The sequence below is a fragment of the Ranitomeya variabilis genome, chromosome 1 (assembly GCF_051348905.1).
Source record: "Ranitomeya variabilis isolate aRanVar5 chromosome 1, aRanVar5.hap1, whole genome shotgun sequence".
NCBI lineage: Eukaryota > Metazoa > Chordata > Amphibia > Anura > Dendrobatidae > Ranitomeya > Ranitomeya variabilis.
In genome coordinates this window covers 802,007,819-802,024,761 of record NC_135232.1, presented here as the reverse complement: position 1 = coordinate 802,024,761, position 16,943 = coordinate 802,007,819, and the positions used below count along the sequence as shown (strand labels likewise).

Genomic DNA, 16,943 nt, shown 5'->3' with positions numbered 1-16,943 from the left:
CTTATCTCTGTAGCATGCTCGGTTCTGCTCCCGTATTTCTGTAGTAAGCGCGGTTCTGCTCCCGTATCTCTGTTCTAAGCTCGGATCTGCTCCCATATCTCTGTAGTAAGCTTGGATCTGCTCCAATATCTCTGTACTAAGCTCGGTTCTGCTCCCTTATCTCTGTAGTAAGCTCTGTTCTGCTCCCATATCTCTTTAGTAAGCTCTGTTCCGCTTCCATATCTCTGTAGTAAGCTTGGTTATGTTCCAATATCTCTGTACTAAGCTTGATTCTGCTCCCTTATCTCTGTAGGAAGCTCTGTTCTGCTCCCATATCTCTGTAGTAAGCTCTGTTCTGCTCCCATATCTCTGTAGTAAGCTCGGTTCTGTTCCCATATCTCTGTACTAAGCTGGGTTCTACTCTCATATTTCTGCAGTAAGCTCTGTTCTGCTCCCATATCTCTGTAGTAAGCTCGGTTCTGCTTCCTTATCTCTGTAGAAAGCTTGGTTCTACTCTCATATCTCTTTAGTAAGCTCGGTTCTGCTCCCATATGTCTGTACTAAGCTTGGTTCTGCTCTCATATATATGCAGCAAGCTCTGTTCTGTTCCCATATGTATGTACTAGCCTCTTACCTCTAAGAGGCCAAAAGTGGGCCACCACAAATAGAGGGCCACTGTTTTTTGTTTGCTCCCCCAGGCTAAAAAGTGCCAGCCAGCCATTGGGCACAAGTGTAATAAAATTCTAGGTTTGTAGAGTTTTAGACTATGAGGGTACAAAAAAATTACGGTAGTTATTGATTGGATTTTAACTAATTTATGAGAAAAAATATTTTGATAAACAGACCTGTGGTACTGAGATTATCCTGCCGGTTACCACATTTAATTATTATCAAGCCTTCATTTTGAAACAGCAAATGAAAAATGTAATGTAGTCAACAATGAATTATAGTTAACAATGAATTATAGTTCTTGAATTTCAATGACACCAGCCTATCAAAAAAGTCTTGAACTTTTGACTTTGGATTTATTGCTTCTCCTTTCAGCAAATAATGACAATGTTCTTTTGTGCTTAATGATGGACAGGGTCATCGAGAATTGTAGACTCAGCCTTTTATGATTTATTCTTCTTTTTTGTAGTCTTCAGCATCTAACGTGACGAATAATCAATCTGAGTCTGGACATAAGTCTGGACAACTTATAGACTGACTATAAATAAAACCATAACTTTTATAACTTTTTTAATACACTTCAGAACATTTTCAAATTTAATTTAAAAAAAATAGTCTATAGAATTACATTTAATTTGCATTGAAAAAGTTGGTATTTTGCACTGCAAAATATAAAATACATAAGCAATTGAAGCAAAAGTGACAGGTTAGCAGTTGTTTCTTACAGATAGTGAGACCCTTCAGAAAGCTGTGAAAGTTACGAAGTTACAGAGAATGATTAGTCTTTTCCACTAAAACAGAGCTAGTGAAGTAGTTTTAGGTATAACCCTTGTAGTCAAGTTATGTTTTCCGTCTTCCTCCTTCTCCCATCAGAGTTTAATATATTGCAATAATCATATTATACAGTACTGTGTACTTACAATTGCTCATTTTGCCTTTCTACCCAGCTAATTCTTCTCTTTTCTCAGATCTATGTAGAAACAAAAATTCTCTATTCCCTGCATTTATTATTCCCCTTTCCAACTCCTGACTCAGCTGCTTCCTCTTTCCCCTGTCAGGGACTTTTGCTCACAAGGGAAATTCATACAGGGAAAACTGGCTTCCTGTGTCTACACAGAACTTAGAAGGATTTGGATAGTCAGTTTTTAATCATGTGATGTCATAGACCTAATGGAAAAGAAAGTAGGTGACTAGGTAGAAGGATAAAATAAGCAATTATAAATACACAGCGCTATATAATATGATGACTGCAATATATTAAGAGGATAAAAATTTTGATGGGAAGAGGAGTGCTTTTTTAATGAAAATCTGCATGTGCAGGAATAGCTTTAAACTGGGTTTCTGGTGCCCGCTGAAGAAAATAGTTCTGAAGACAAATTGTTATGCATAGAACATCTGTTGCCCATTATAAATTAGATTGTAATTTCCCTTTTATCATTGCTCACATAGTATATACAATATATGGACAGAAGTATTGGGAAACTTACACATTACGCCTATAGAAACTTTTATGTCACCTAGTTCTAAATTAATGTAGAGTTGATCCTCCATTGCAGCTAAACCTGCTTCCACTCTCTGGGAAGGTTTTCTACAATATATTGGAGTGTCTGTGGGGATTTTTGTCTATTCCTCCAGATTAGTGAACCCTAAGGGCGTTCGATAGGGTTGAGGTCAGGGTTCTATGTGGCTAATCAATTTCTTTTACAGCAATCTCACCCCACCTTGCCTTTATGGACTTTGCTTTTTTGCACTGGGACAGTCATGCTGCAACTGAAATGAACTTTCCTCAAACTGTTCTTAAAAAGATGGATGCGTACAGTTGTCCAAAATATCTTGGTATTACCCTTAAAATTTCCCTTAACTGGAATTAACTAGGACAACCCTTAAAAAGCAACCCCACAACATTATCCTTCTGCCACCAAACTCAGTTATCACAATGCAGTCTGGCAGGTAATGCTCTGCTGGTATACATCATTTGTATTACATGCTGTTGCCAGTTTATGGCGGCAGCCTGTATATGACAAGTCACGTCATACTACGGGAACAGCGCCGCCGACATTGCTTGAATGACGTTGCTACAGTAGATGAGTATCCAATGGTTTTATGTCATATGGGGTGCTGAGTTGATTAAACTTGGGTTGTTCAGAAATGGACAAACCCCTAAAGGAACATTTCTTGCTTTAATAATATTTACATAAACTGAACATTAATTTTTTTTTCGTAAATAGTTATTTGTGTGTTTTAGTAGACTATTAAACACTATAGTGCCCCGACAATCTGATTACAGGAATTAGAAATACATGAAGGACTGAAACAACACGCAGAATTAATGGAGGCCAAGTGCAGCAATGCACAGCGAGAAAGAGATATCCTGGAACTACAGATTGTATCACTTCATTCTGGACTCCATCAAGCCAAAGTTACATCCAAGGAATTCGAAAAGGAATGTGTCAAGCTCCAGTCTCAAATAGCTGCCAATAGAAATGTTAGTATTACCTGTCCGGTTTTATTATAATATTATTAATTTATTATAATATTATTGAAGAAATGCTTCCGATAGCTTCTAATTACATATTTATGAAACTGATCACATATATTACTTAATCATCTTATTGAAACAAGGTTATTAAATTGATGCTTTTTTGTTTTGGGGAGAATAAGAGAACACAAATTATCACTGCACACTGGGATGTGTTTCTATAATGAAAGTGTGTATGGTGGGCCAAAGGTTATACTCTAATCTACCATGTATTCCATAGTCTAATCCTCAAATGATCTGTCCTTGTGATTGGTGTATGGGTCAAACAGTACATTCTTGAAGACGTTTAGAGTGTATGATGGGCAATTAAGGGACTGTGACTGGTATGGAGGGCCAAACGAGCAGGCCAAACATAATTCTGCTTATTTTATTATTATTGTTTTATATTAATTTTCTAACTCAATATTGACCAGAATTAAGTTTGTTTACTAGCTGCTACTGCTAATATATACTGTATGATATGACAGGGCTTATTGTAGCTATGTATTGTATGTATTGTATATGTAGCAACTAATCCAAACGATATAATTTACTGCTTGTTTTAAAGATGATAAAAAGCTGTAAATCATACTGCCACTGGTAATCAGACCCTGTACAAAAGGGGTGGCATATATGTACCTGTCTATTGAACCATACTGGAAAAACAAAGCGTAAGTTGAGGGAGAGGAAAGGTTAGCATATAGAAAGCACTTTGCATAAAAGATACACTCTTTTATCCAGATATTTACGGTACATTTGGTTCATGGGGGTAGTATATTGGATATCTCTTTTTGTGTCATTGAAGTGATAAGACGATCAGTCAGAAATAGTGATTGTGATAAAAACATATTGCAAAAGGAAGCCCAATGTATCTTTAAGATGGACTCAGTTAGTTCTAAGGGCCTTAAAGGGGTGGTCCAAAACTAACATTGATTTAATCCTAAAAATCTATCTATTTAATGTAATATGTAGCCTCTGTCCCCACCCTGAAATAAAACAACATCAGTGATGTCCATTCCGGGGGCATGGCTAGTCCCTGCTCTACTGAGCATGCATCATTTCTCAGTTCAAATTTATGCTCAGTACAAGTTCCCTTGTGTCTGTGTGATATCCTTTTCAATGCACAGTGACAGTATACTTTTTTACCGGCTCTGAGGAAAAGTGACAAGCTGGCAGATAGCGCACCATCAGTGCTCGTTGTAAGGAGAGAACCCGATGAGCACAGAGAGCTGTGAAACTGACATCTATTTCGGGGGCGGAACTGGTCTTTGCTTTTCCTGCTCTCCAGGTTCTTTTGTTACAATGCGCACTGACAGTGCGCTCACTTGCCAACGTGTCACTTCTCATAGCCAGCGAGGGAGCACATAGTCACTGTGCATTGAAAATCTCATTCTCTGACAGCAGCAATCAATGCGCAATGACAGGGGGGTGTCAATCTACACACCAATCATTGCGCCTGTGACGCGATCCCGAGGTGCCCATGAGTTATCATGACAGCCAGGGGTCTGCTGAAGACCCCTGTGCCTGTCACAATGGTACTCCTGTGAAAGCCAGTCTGTACAGCTGATGTTCATAGTAGACTGTGATTTTCACTATACACAGCATTTCTGTCATATTATTGTCTATGATACAAGCGATCGGATGTCGTAGGTTCAAGTTCCATAAGAGGACTAACAAGTACAGTAGAAAGTGAAAAAAAGTTTTACAAAATATGAAAAAATATAAAAGTTCAAATCACCCTTCCTTTTTCCTCTATTAAAAATAAAGAATAAAAAAAACATATTTTGTATCGCTGTGTTTGTAAATGCCCCATCCATCAAAATATAAAATAAGTTAGCCTGATCGGTAAACGGCATAATGAAAAAAAAATCAAAACATCAGAATTATGTTTTTGTGGCCACCTTAACACTGCAGTAAAATGCAATAAGAGGAAACATCATATGCACCCAAAAATAAGCCCTCACACATCCCCTTCGACCAAAAACTGAAAACATTACGGATCTTGTAAGTAAGCCAAACATAACATGATAGACAATAACAGTAACCATACAAAACAAGGTATTCAAGAAAGGAAGTATTCTCTATATTATGCAGAAGAAAGACATAGGATAAGAGAAAGAGGGAAAGAAAGACAAGGGAAGAGAGAAAAAAAAAAAGGAACAAAAAGTGGGTTATGGATAAAGGGGTCCTTAAAACCATATATATATATATATACTAATGCGCAAATTCTTATGTAACGTTTTATTTATTTTATTAATGGGATTGACTGACGGGGTTAACTAGTATAAGAGTTTTGTAGGTCGGGTCATTCCGGACTCAACGATACAAAGTATGTGAACTTTGTTTGTTTACTTATTTTTTTTTATAAATATACCTCTATATTAGCAGAGTACTATTTTTATTTTTTCATATTTATTTTGTGACATTTATTAAAAATATTTTTACATTTTTTCTTAACTTTGTTTTTTTACTTAGTCCCTCTATGGGACTTTAACTTTTATTACTCTGATCGTTAGTATAATGCATTATTCCTGTCAGTGTTACACTGACAGAAGCCTCTTACCATGCTTCTGGTATGTACTACATGCTTGCCGCCCTCCAGATGACGTTCTGTGGGCGCTAATCAGAAGGGAGAGGGAGCTTTCACCCTCTCCTAGCCCCTAAATGTTGTGATCGATATCGATCGCTGCATTTAGGGGGTTAAGCAGCTGGGTCAGTGTGGTCATCATTCCTGGCACTAAAGAGGATCTGTCACCCTCACACATACTAAGATATATCATCGTAAGGCGGCTGTATGTAAAAATAAACATGGAATAAATCATCTGTGAAAGCATAGTATCTGTGAAGAGAAAAATTATGTTGAGAGAATCATAGTTCATGGGAGCTGCCATTTTGGGATTGGCAGTTCAGCGTGCTGTGTTCTAATGACACACGTCCCCAGACTGCTAGGCAGCGCCTGAGGCTACAGAGTAAAGCACAGCATGTATTACCCATATCAGCTTAAGGTGCTTTCACATTGCATACCGTGTCTCCGTAGGGGCATACGTCCAATATCCACTGCAAAATGGGATCTGGACGCATGCGCCGATGGGGCCATAGACTGTAATGGTGATGGCAGAGTGAATGTGCGCCCAATGGCATCATTTTCCAGACTGTACACCTACAGGAGGCAGACACAAAAGCGTAACGGTGTACGCCTGAGTATCCGCCTCCTGTAGACATACAGTCCGGAGTGCACGTTCCCTCTGCAGTCACCATTACAGAACCTGTTTTGCAGGGGATTTCGGACGTTAGCCCCAATGGGGACACAGAACGCAATATGAAAGCACCCCTACTCTTTGGTAACCTGTAAATTAGTTTACATGAGAGTGGTCATTTATGAAAGCTCAGCTCACATTTATAGTAACGCAGACAGTGTACAGTATATAAATGTTATGTTATATGAGACCTTATGGCTAACAAGGTGCGAGTTTGATATGCATATATATATATTTATATACACAAAACACAAACTGTATATATCATAATACATTAGGGATATTCATGCTTTTATATGCCTATACTTTTATATTTGTATTGCAGGCGTAGAAAAAAAAATCACAAAACCCTAAAGCCAAAGTTTTAATTGCCCCCTGCTCCTCCCTATTAATAAAAAAATTGGCGGGTCACAGCAGTAACCGAAGTTGCATGGCATACCTCCAAACTTTTAAAGGCCAGTCTCACACGTCCAGATAATTCCGGTACCGGAAAAATCGGTACCGGAGTTATCCGTGTCCGTGTGCTCATGCGGCACATCAGTGTGGCACACGTGCGGCAGGAATTCATTTCTTCTCCCCAGCAGCGTTCGCTGGAGAGAAGGAATGAAAAATCAATGTTTTTTAATTTTTTTTGTGGTTAAAATAAAGTTCCTGGTTACATCCCGCCTCCAACCCCCTGTGCGCCCGCCCGCTGCCATTAAAATACTCACCCAGTTCCCGCGATGCTTCCTCTCAGCGCTGGCAACTTGTCCTGTGTGAGCGGTCACGTGGCGCCGCTCATTACAGGGATGAATATGCGGCTCCACCCCGCTGAGAGGAAGCATCGAGGGAGCTGGGTGAGTATTTTAATGGCAGCGGGCGGGCTGCCATTTTCATCACATCAGGATTTTGATGTGGTGGTCTCTTAATTTTTGCTATATATATATATATATATATATATATATATATATATATATATTACAAAAAAGATGAAGACAGCACTTCTTTTTAGAAAAAATAGAGTGATTGATTAGCCCATATGGGCTGCTGCGACATTTTTGCTCAAAGTGTGAGCTTTTCTCAAGCACACTTTGAGCTGAAACGTTGCAGGAGCTGCTGTTGCCCTTCCAATGACCACTCAGCACTGGACTGATAGATGGATTCCAGCTACAGCCCAGCACTGATCAATGTAACAAGGGCTGAGCATTGCTCAGTATATACAGTTTATAGGCATACAGTGCTGGTGAGGGCGCAAACTGACTGACTGCTGCGCTCTTGAAGACGTCTCAGTGCTGGGCTTGTGGAGGGATTCCCTGAGGGAATCTGTTAGGTGTGAGTTCCTGCCACTGCACAGGGGGAATCTCGAACCATGTCCGCTGCGGTCTCCCATTCTTTTCCAGCCACAGTGGAACCTGCTCAGCGGAGATGTCGGTCCCAGCGCCTGGCTCGGACAGATACTGCACGTTTGGTTACTGCTGCCCTTCCAGGTTCAGCAATTATAACCATTACTGTTTGGCGGCGAGCAGGCGCTCCTGGGTCCTGCTTTTCTCCTTCTGAGCATGCCCAAGGGAAGACCTCTCATTGGAGGTTGGGGATCACACGCTCAGATCCTGTAGCAGCTCCTATTGGTCCACTAGGAAGGTCCTGGAGAGCTACAACTATAAAAGGTTCTCATGGCCGCACGGCGATGCGCTAGTATCATTTGTGTTTGGCTGTTGCCAGTGGATACTCTACCATTCAGTCTATATGTGGTGTGAGTCTGTTTAGCCTTGGGGCTGTACACTCAGGCAGGGAGCTAGCGTCAGTGGGGGCAATTTAGCCTTGGCTTAGCATCTGGTTCCTTCATGTGTGCAGTTAGCACAGAAGAGTTCCAGAGCAAGCACAACCCCAGTTAGGGTTTTATTCTCTGTGTACAGCACGACTAGGTGAGGCAACAGAGCTCACTTTCATATCACACGGGGTGAAGTTTAACCCACATGTGAGCTCAGTGTCCATCCGCCATTACTTTGCAGCAGGTATCTCTGCACGGTGGACCCCGGGCTGCGAATGCACCTTGTATCAATCTCTCTATTACTTGGTGCGTTCCGCTAGTCCTAACAGAATCTCTCTACCAGTTTAGTGCTGAATGTTTATCATCAAGTTCACAGTCACTCTACACCCTGGCCGGCACTGTGAGAGCTCTAAAACTGCATATGCTGAGTGTCTCTGACAGGAATAAGTGGTATCTCCAAGTTATAAGCGGATCTGCCTCCTGGAGCAAGGAACTGAGGGCCGCACTGCTTATTCCTCTGATTAGCACTTAGCAGTCAATATATTAGTCAGTATGTCCCTAGCCCTAGGGAGTGGTGCAGCGTACCCCGTGCAGTAAACACCACGTATCCCTAACTGAACGTGAGAAGCACTCAGCAAATACAGTATTACCAATTTCACAGTGGCGGCCAGGGCGCAGACTGACTTACTGCTGCAGCGCTGATGACCGTTCAGCACTGGGCTTGTAAAGGGATTTCTCCATGGAAATCAGTCTACGAGTCCAGTGCTGAGCGCTACTCGGAACAACAAGTAGCAATGCTAGAATGGCAGGGATTTTCCAGGTGAGTATTGTTTTTTTTAATTATCATTTTATATCTTTTCCTGCTACTAGATTTTTTTAACTCCTTCCCGACATATGATGTACAGTTAAGTCTTATTCCGAGTCCTTGACTTTGATGCAGGCTTGCAAGCCGAGCCTGCATCTTTCCCTGCAGATGATGGCCAAATTATTCAGTCATCATCTTCCTCTACCAGCCATGGGGGGGCACGTCATTCCACGCATTTATCGGCAGGCCTGTGACATGAATTGTGGGGCACTGATGCTTTTTCGTAACAGCTGGGATCTGCTGAAGACCTCAATGCTTGTCATGACGATTCTCCTGTGAAAGCAAGCATTTAGCTAGCATTTATAGGAGACCGTGATTTTGCAGTGCTATGTATAGTACATGCGATCGGATGATCGCATCTTCAAGTCCCCTCAGGGGGCTAACAGATACTTTAAAAAGTGGAATTTTTTTTTAAATGTTAGAAATAAAAAATACAAAATACAAATCACCCCCTTTGTGCCCCATGATAAACAAAATAACAAGAAATCCACATATTTGGTATTGCTGCGTTTGTAAAAGTCTAATCTATCAAAATATAAAATAGATTAATCCGAACAGTAAACACGTAAATAGAAAGAACAACAACACCAGATTTACACTTTTTTGGCCACCGCAACATTGAAAAAAAATGCCATAGTAGGAGATCAAAACATTGTATGTACCCCAAAATGGTATCAGTAAAATCCTCACTTCTGTGCGCAAAAATTAAGCCATCACAGAGCCCCAGATCCTGAAGACTGAAAACATTACGGGTCTCGGAAAATGTCAGCAAAAGCTAGTGTTTTTTTTCACAAAATTTCCAAATTATTTTTTCATCACTTAAATAAAAAAAACTATATATGTTTGGTAGCTGTGTAGTTTGTACTGACCTGGAGAATCATATGTTCAATTTAACCGTAAAGTAAACATGGTAATTAAATAACCTAAGAAACAATTGTGGAATTGCATTTTCTTTGCAATTTCATCGCACTTGAAATTTTTTGGCAGATTTCAGTGCATCACAAGATAAAATGGATGGTATCATTTAAAATGTACAACTCGTCGTGCAAAAAACAAGCCCTCATACGGCTATGTGGAAGGAAAAACAAAAACGTTATAGCTCTTGGAGGTAAAAATTAGAAAAAAAAGGCTGACAGCAAAAAAACACGGAAAATAGTCGTGTCATGAAGGGGTTAAATCCTGGGCAACCTCTTTAAAAAATTCCACAAATAGTACACATAGAAATAAATGTACAGTGTATGTTTATTTATGGATACATAGATTAATATGGCTAACTCTGCATTTATCGAGATTATACATAACGAGAAACATGCACATGCATATTATATATATATATATATATATATATATATATAGATGAATGTATGTGTGTTTATATATACTAATAATGCAAATGTAATAAAAAAAATCTATGTACATGTCTTTGCGTATATACTATTCTGAAAGTGCACATCTATTAATTAGTGCAGGACAGAAGGACTTTCACAGCAGAGGTGGTAGCTTCTGCATTGTTCTGCTTCACTCATTGATCATCTATCTTGCAGGGACTGCAGCCTCCTTCATAGAAGTCCTGCTCCTACATAACACATACTGCAGCCTTACAGCACCTGCTCCTCTTCTGCATTTACACCAGATACCTGCGGTTTTTGGCTCCCTGTAGACTGCATGAGTTCAGTGGAGGAGGGGAGGAAGCAGCAGCACACAGACAGACACTGTGTGGAGTGGACCTGTGCAGAGGACATCACTTCTTCTGTGCCCCCACTACTTATTAGCTGGCTGCTGATTACACTTCTTGCTCCACTGTTACAGAGCAAGACTGGGTTCTGGGATTCAGAGTCTCAGCCCCACGCTGGGGACAGATAGCAGCTCTTAGGGTAGGTGCACACGGACAGTAATTGGCAGTACTTTGGACGCAGCACATGTCCGCTGCGTCCAAAGTGCTGCCGGCTTTTGAATGCAGGTGATTCCGCATGTGTTCATTGATCCGTGTGGAATCACCGCGTCCAATACATTGTACTGGTGACATTTATCTTGCGGATACTTGAGTCTCTGCAAGATAAATTGACATGCTGGGGTCTGAAAAGACGAGCCGCATGTCTGTCTCCGCAGGTGATCCGCGAGCGTCGGTGGACGCAGAGTGGACATGGGATTTCTTGAAATCCCATCCACTATGCTGTAACATCTGGACCCTGCGGGTTGGATGCTGCTGATGTACTCAGCGTCCAACCCACAGTGTTTACTGACCATGTACCCTGACAGCATATAACTCACTTCTCCTGGTGCTAAGCATCATGGGAGAATGATGTCAGCAGAGTAGGGCAGAGTGGGAAATCCCCTAGAGGTGACTTCAACTTCAGTCGGCTCCTCTGACTGACAGGCTCCTGGCATGAAGAAGAGTTTTTCTCAGGTTTGGTATGTCTATTGCTTATTTTTTTTTTGTAAAATTATTAATAATACTACATCAGCTTTTAAAATGAATAATACAGATTTTAGTGATAGGTTCTTTCTTTTTAAGCTGAGCTCCCAGCGGCGATCGCAAGGGCATAGCTCCATGATGTGCCCATACGTCAAAGTTTGTGAAGGGTTTAATAATGCCTATGAATAAAATAAAACTCGTCTCACCCTGCTATCACGATAAGTGGTAAAAATCTGTTCGTCAATGTTCTCTTTCAGTGTAACAGCTATCTCCTACCTGATGCAGGCAGAACGCAAATAAGTGATGTTATTGCACTGCCTGACATTCCCTGCGCTGCACTAGAGTGAGCGGTGGAGCAGGGAGCCGATGGCTCTCTTCTCCGCCACAGTTATTAACAGTACCAGTGTCCTGAGGTGAGGGCCAAGGTCAGTCCAGCTCTGATTCTTTTGTTGCAATCGAAGAAATGAACTATTGGCCCATACTCTACTGTTTTATGCCATAGTACAAGTTCAGGCATAAATCCTTTGACATAGTGACCCTACCTATAATAATAGAAATTCTGTAATACGATATTCACACATTTCTGTTTAAAGGTCTGTTCCTGTATATATTATATGATCTCGAGTATAATTAAATATAAATCACATATCTTTATTTTCATTGTAAAAACAGATCAATGAGAGTTTGCATCTTGAGGTGTCAGCATTGAAGCAGCACAATCACACCCTAGAAAACACTGTCAAAGGATCAGAGAGTGAAAACAAATCTCTTCATGTCCAAGTTGAAAGCCTACAAAAAGAAAAACAGATTTTAGCATCTCAAAAGGAGCTGCTGTTTGAAATGATGAAGAAAAAAGGAAAATGGAGAAGTTCTGAAAAGCTAAATAGAAGGTATCTTATATTTTTTGGCCTGTTAAGTGAGATAATTTGCTTTTCAAGCAAAGCGCATTGTTTCCAAAGAAAGATACATCAAAATCTAAGTTTATGACATTTTTTGCATAGTGGTTTGGTGGTAACTGATAGTATTCCTGTAATATTCCATCTGGTCTAGAGTGGCTTGGACGGTGTTTGATGCCTGACATCTATTTCTCATAGTCTAACATAATGCAGAGTTCATGGATGATGTGTTGATGGCAATCAAACAATTTAAAGTCATTTAAAAAGACATAGCTCTGATAAAAAAAAAGATGTCTCTATTTTTTGACTAACAACCAGGTCTAAAAAAAATGGACATGCGCACACCCATATACAACAACGGGTACATGTTTTGTGGGGGAGAAACATGGATGTATGACTGTGAACCCAGTCTTAATATGGCATGTTTCTGACCAATTAGCTTCCAGAATATTAAATACACTAGATGCAACTGTAGCAATGTTTCAACTTCTGTATGAAAACACTAAAGCTCCCATTCATCATAGAGATTATTCAAGAATGATGGTGTAAAATGCTTCGAAAAGTCGCAAAACAACACGGAGTTGAGCAAAAATGTTGTGACTTTGGCGTTTTCATGCCATTTATGTCCAGCTTGGGTGAAGTTGGGTCACAGCAGGGGCGTGATGCTGCAGCATATAATTCATAATGAGCTTTGGTGTACCTTACACCAGAAGGCTTACTCTGACTGACTGGAGTAAGATTTGTGGTGAGTCACACACCACTTTTAATCCCTTTACCCCCAAGGGTGGTTTGCATGTTAATGACCGGGCCAATTTTTACAATTCTGACCACTGTTCCTTTATGAGGTTATAACTCTGGAACGCTTCAACGGATCTTGGCGATTCTGACACTGTTTTCTCGTGACATATTGTACTTCATGGTATTGGTAAAATTTCTTCGATATAACTTGCGTTTATTTGTGAAAAAAACGGAAATTTGGCGAAAATTTTGAAAATTTCGCAATTTTCCAAATCTGAATTTTTATGCCCTTAAATCACAGAGATATTTCACACAAAATACTTAATAGGTAACATTTCCCACATGTCTACTCTCCATCAGCACAATTTAGGAACCAACATTTTTTTTTTAGGGAGTTATAAGGGTTAAAATTTGACCAGCAATTTCTCATTTTTACAACACCATTTTTTTTTAGGGACCACATCTCATTTGAAGTCATTTTGAGGGGTCTATATGATAGAAAATACCCAAGTGTGACACCATTCTAAAAACTGCACCCCTCAAGGTGTTCAAAACCACATTCAAGAAATTTATTAACCCTTCAGGTGTTTCACAGGAATTTTTGGAATGTTTAAATAAGAATTAACATTTAAATTTTTTTTACACAAAATTTATTTCAGCTCCAATTTGTTTTATTTTACCAAGGGTAACAGGAGAAAATGGACCCCAAAAGTTGTTGTACAATTTGTGCTGAGTACGCTGATACCGCATATGTTGGGGTAAACCACTGTTTGGGCGCACCGCAGAGCTCGGAAGGGAAGGAGCGCCATTTGACTTTTCAATGCAAAATTGACTGGAATTGGGATGGAACGCCATGTTGCGTTTGGAGAGCCCCTGATATGCCTACACATTAAACCCCCCACAAGTGACACCATTTTGGAAAGTAGACCCCCTAAGGAACTTATCTAGATGTGTTTTGAGAGCTTTGATCCCCCAAGTGTTTCACTACAGTTTATAAAGCAGAGCCGTGAAAATAAAAATTCTTTTTTTTTTCCCAAAAATGATTTTTTAGCCCCCAGTTTTGTATTTTCACAAGGGTAACAGGATAAATTGGACCACAAAAGTTGATGTCCAATTTGTCCTGAGTACGCTGATACCCCATATGTGGGGGGGAACCACTGTTTGGGCGCATGGCAGAGCTCGGGAGGGAAGGAGCGCCATTTGGAATGCAGACTTAGATGGATTGGTTTGCAGGCGTCACGTTGCATTTGCGGAGCCCCTGATGTACCCAAACAGTAGAAACCCCCCACAAGTGACCCCATATTGGAAACTAGACCTCCCAAGGAACTTATCTAGATGTGTTGTGAGAACTTTGAACCCCCAAGTGTTTCACTACAGTTTATAACGCAGAGCCGTGAAAATAAAAATTTTCTTTTCCACAAAAATGATTTTTTAGCCCCCAGTTTTGTATTTTCCCAAGGGTAACAGAAGAAATTGGACCCCAAAAGTTGTTGTCCAATTTGTCCTGAGTATGCTGATACCCCATATGTGGGAGGGAACCACTGTTTGGGCGCATGGCAGCGCTCGGAAGGGAAGGAGTGCCATTTGGAATGCAGACTTAGATGGATTGGTCTGCAGGCATCACGTTGCATTTGCAGAGCCCCTGATGTACCCAAACAGTAGAAACCCCCCACATGTGACCCCATATTGAAAACTAGACCTCCCAAGGAACTTATCTAGATGTGTTGTAAGAACTTTGAACCCCCAAGTGTTTCACTACAGTTTACAACGCAGAGCCGTGAAAATAAAAAATCCTTTTTTTTCCCACAAAAATGATTTTTAGCCCCCCAAATTTATATTTTCCCAAGGGTAACCAGAGAACTTGGACCCCAAAAGTTATTTTCTAATTTGTCCCGAGTACACTGATGCCCCATATGTTGGGGTAAACCCCTGTTTGGGCGCACGGGAAAGCTCGGAAGGGAAGGAGCACTGTTTTACTTTTTCAATGCAGAATTGGCTGGAATTGAGATCGGACGCCATGTCGCGTTTGGAGAGCCCCTGATGTGCCTAAACAGTGGAAACTCCCCAATTCTAACTAAAACCCTAATCCAAACACACCCCTAACCCTAATCCCAATGGTAACCCTAACCATACCCCTAACCCTGACACACCCCTAACTCTAATCCCAACCCTAATCCCAACCGTAAATGTAATCCAAACCCTAACCCTAACTTTAGCCCCAACCCTAACCCTAGCCCCAACCCTAACCCTAACTTTGGCTCCAACCCTAGCCCTAACCCTAGCCCTAACCCTAGCCCTAACCCTAACCCTAGCCCTAACCCTAGCCCTAACCCTAGCCCTAGCCCTAACCCTAGCCCTAACCCGAGCCCTAGCCCTAACCCTAACCCTAGCCCTAACCCTAGCCCTAACCCTAATGGGAAAATGGAAATAAATAAATTTTTTTAATTTTATTATTTTTCCCTAACTAAGGGGGTGATGAAGGGGGGTTTGATTTACTTTTATAGCATTTTTTATAGCGGATTTTTATGATAAACGAGGGTTTGATTTACTATTTATAGTGGGTTTTTATGTTTGGCAGCTATCACACACTAAAAGACGCTTTTTATAGCAAAAAAGTTTTTGCGTCTCCACATTTTGAGAGCTATAATTTTTCCATATTTTGGTCCACAGAGTCATGTGAGGTCTTGTTTTTTGCGGGACGAGTTGATGTTTTTATTGGTACCATTTTCGGACACGTGACAGTTTTTGATCGCTTTTTATTCCGATTTTTGTGAGGCAGAATGACAAAAAAACAGCTATTCATGAATTTCTTTTGGGGGAGGCGTTTATACCGTTCCACGTTTGGTAAAATTGATAAAGCAGTTTTATTCTTCGGGTCAGTACGATTACAGCGATACCTCATTTACATAATTTTTTTATGCTTTGGCGCTTTTATACGATAAAAACTATTTTATAGAATAAATAATTATTTTGGCATCGCTTTATTCTGAGGACTATAACTTTTTTATTTTTTCTTTGATAATGCTGTATTGCAGCTCATTTTTTGCAGGACAAGATGACGTTTTCAGTGGTACCATGGTTATTTATATCCGTCTTTTTGATCGCGTGTTATTCCTCTTTTTGTTCGGCGGTATGATAATAAAGCGTTGTTTTTTGCCTCTTTTTTTTTTTTTCCTACGGTGTTCACTGAAGGGGTTAACTAGTGATATCGTTTTATAGGTGGGGTCGTTACGGACGCGGCGATACTAAATATGTGTACTTTTATTGTTTTTGTTTTTTTTATTTAGATAAAGAAATGTATTTATGGGAATAATATATATATTTTTTATTTATTTAGGAATTTTTTTATTTTTTTTTTACACATGTGGAAATTTTTTTTTTTACTTTTTTACTTTGTCCCAGGGGGGACATCACAGATCGCTGATATGACAGTTTGCCCAGCACTCTGTCAGATCACCGATCTGACTTACAGCACTGCAGGCTTACCAAGCGCTTGCTCTGAGCAGGCACTTGGTAAGCCACCTCCCTCCCTGCAGGACCCGGATGCTGCGGCCATCTTGGATCCGGGCACCTGCAGCGAGGAGGAGGTAAGAGACCCTCGCAGCAATGCGATCACATCGCGTTGCTCCGGGGGTCTCAGGGAAGCCCGCAGGGAGACCCCTCCCGGCATGATGCTTCCCTGTACTGCCGGCACACCGCGATCATGTGCCGGATGTCAGCTGCGATAGTCAGCTGACACCCAGCCGCGATCGGCCGTGCTCCCCTCGTGAGCGCCGCCGATCGCGCTGGACGTACTATCCCGTCGGTGGTCATACGGGCACACCCCACCTCGACGGGATAGTACGTCCAATGTCA

The 16,943-nt window shown here is 40.8% G+C and overlaps 1 protein-coding gene across 1 annotated transcript in view; it reads left to right on the top strand.

Moving 5' to 3' along the window:
• The window catches only part of LOC143768793 (uncharacterized), a 204,137-nt gene that overhangs the window by 68,142 nt on the left and 119,052 nt on the right, over nt 1-16,943 (top strand). Inside the window, exons 6-7 of the mRNA XM_077257453.1 lie at nt 2,936-3,133; nt 12,127-12,344. Of these exons, the coding sequence (XP_077113568.1) occupies nt 2,936-3,133; nt 12,127-12,344 (416 nt within the window). The remainder of the gene's footprint in view (nt 1-2,935; nt 3,134-12,126; nt 12,345-16,943) is intronic.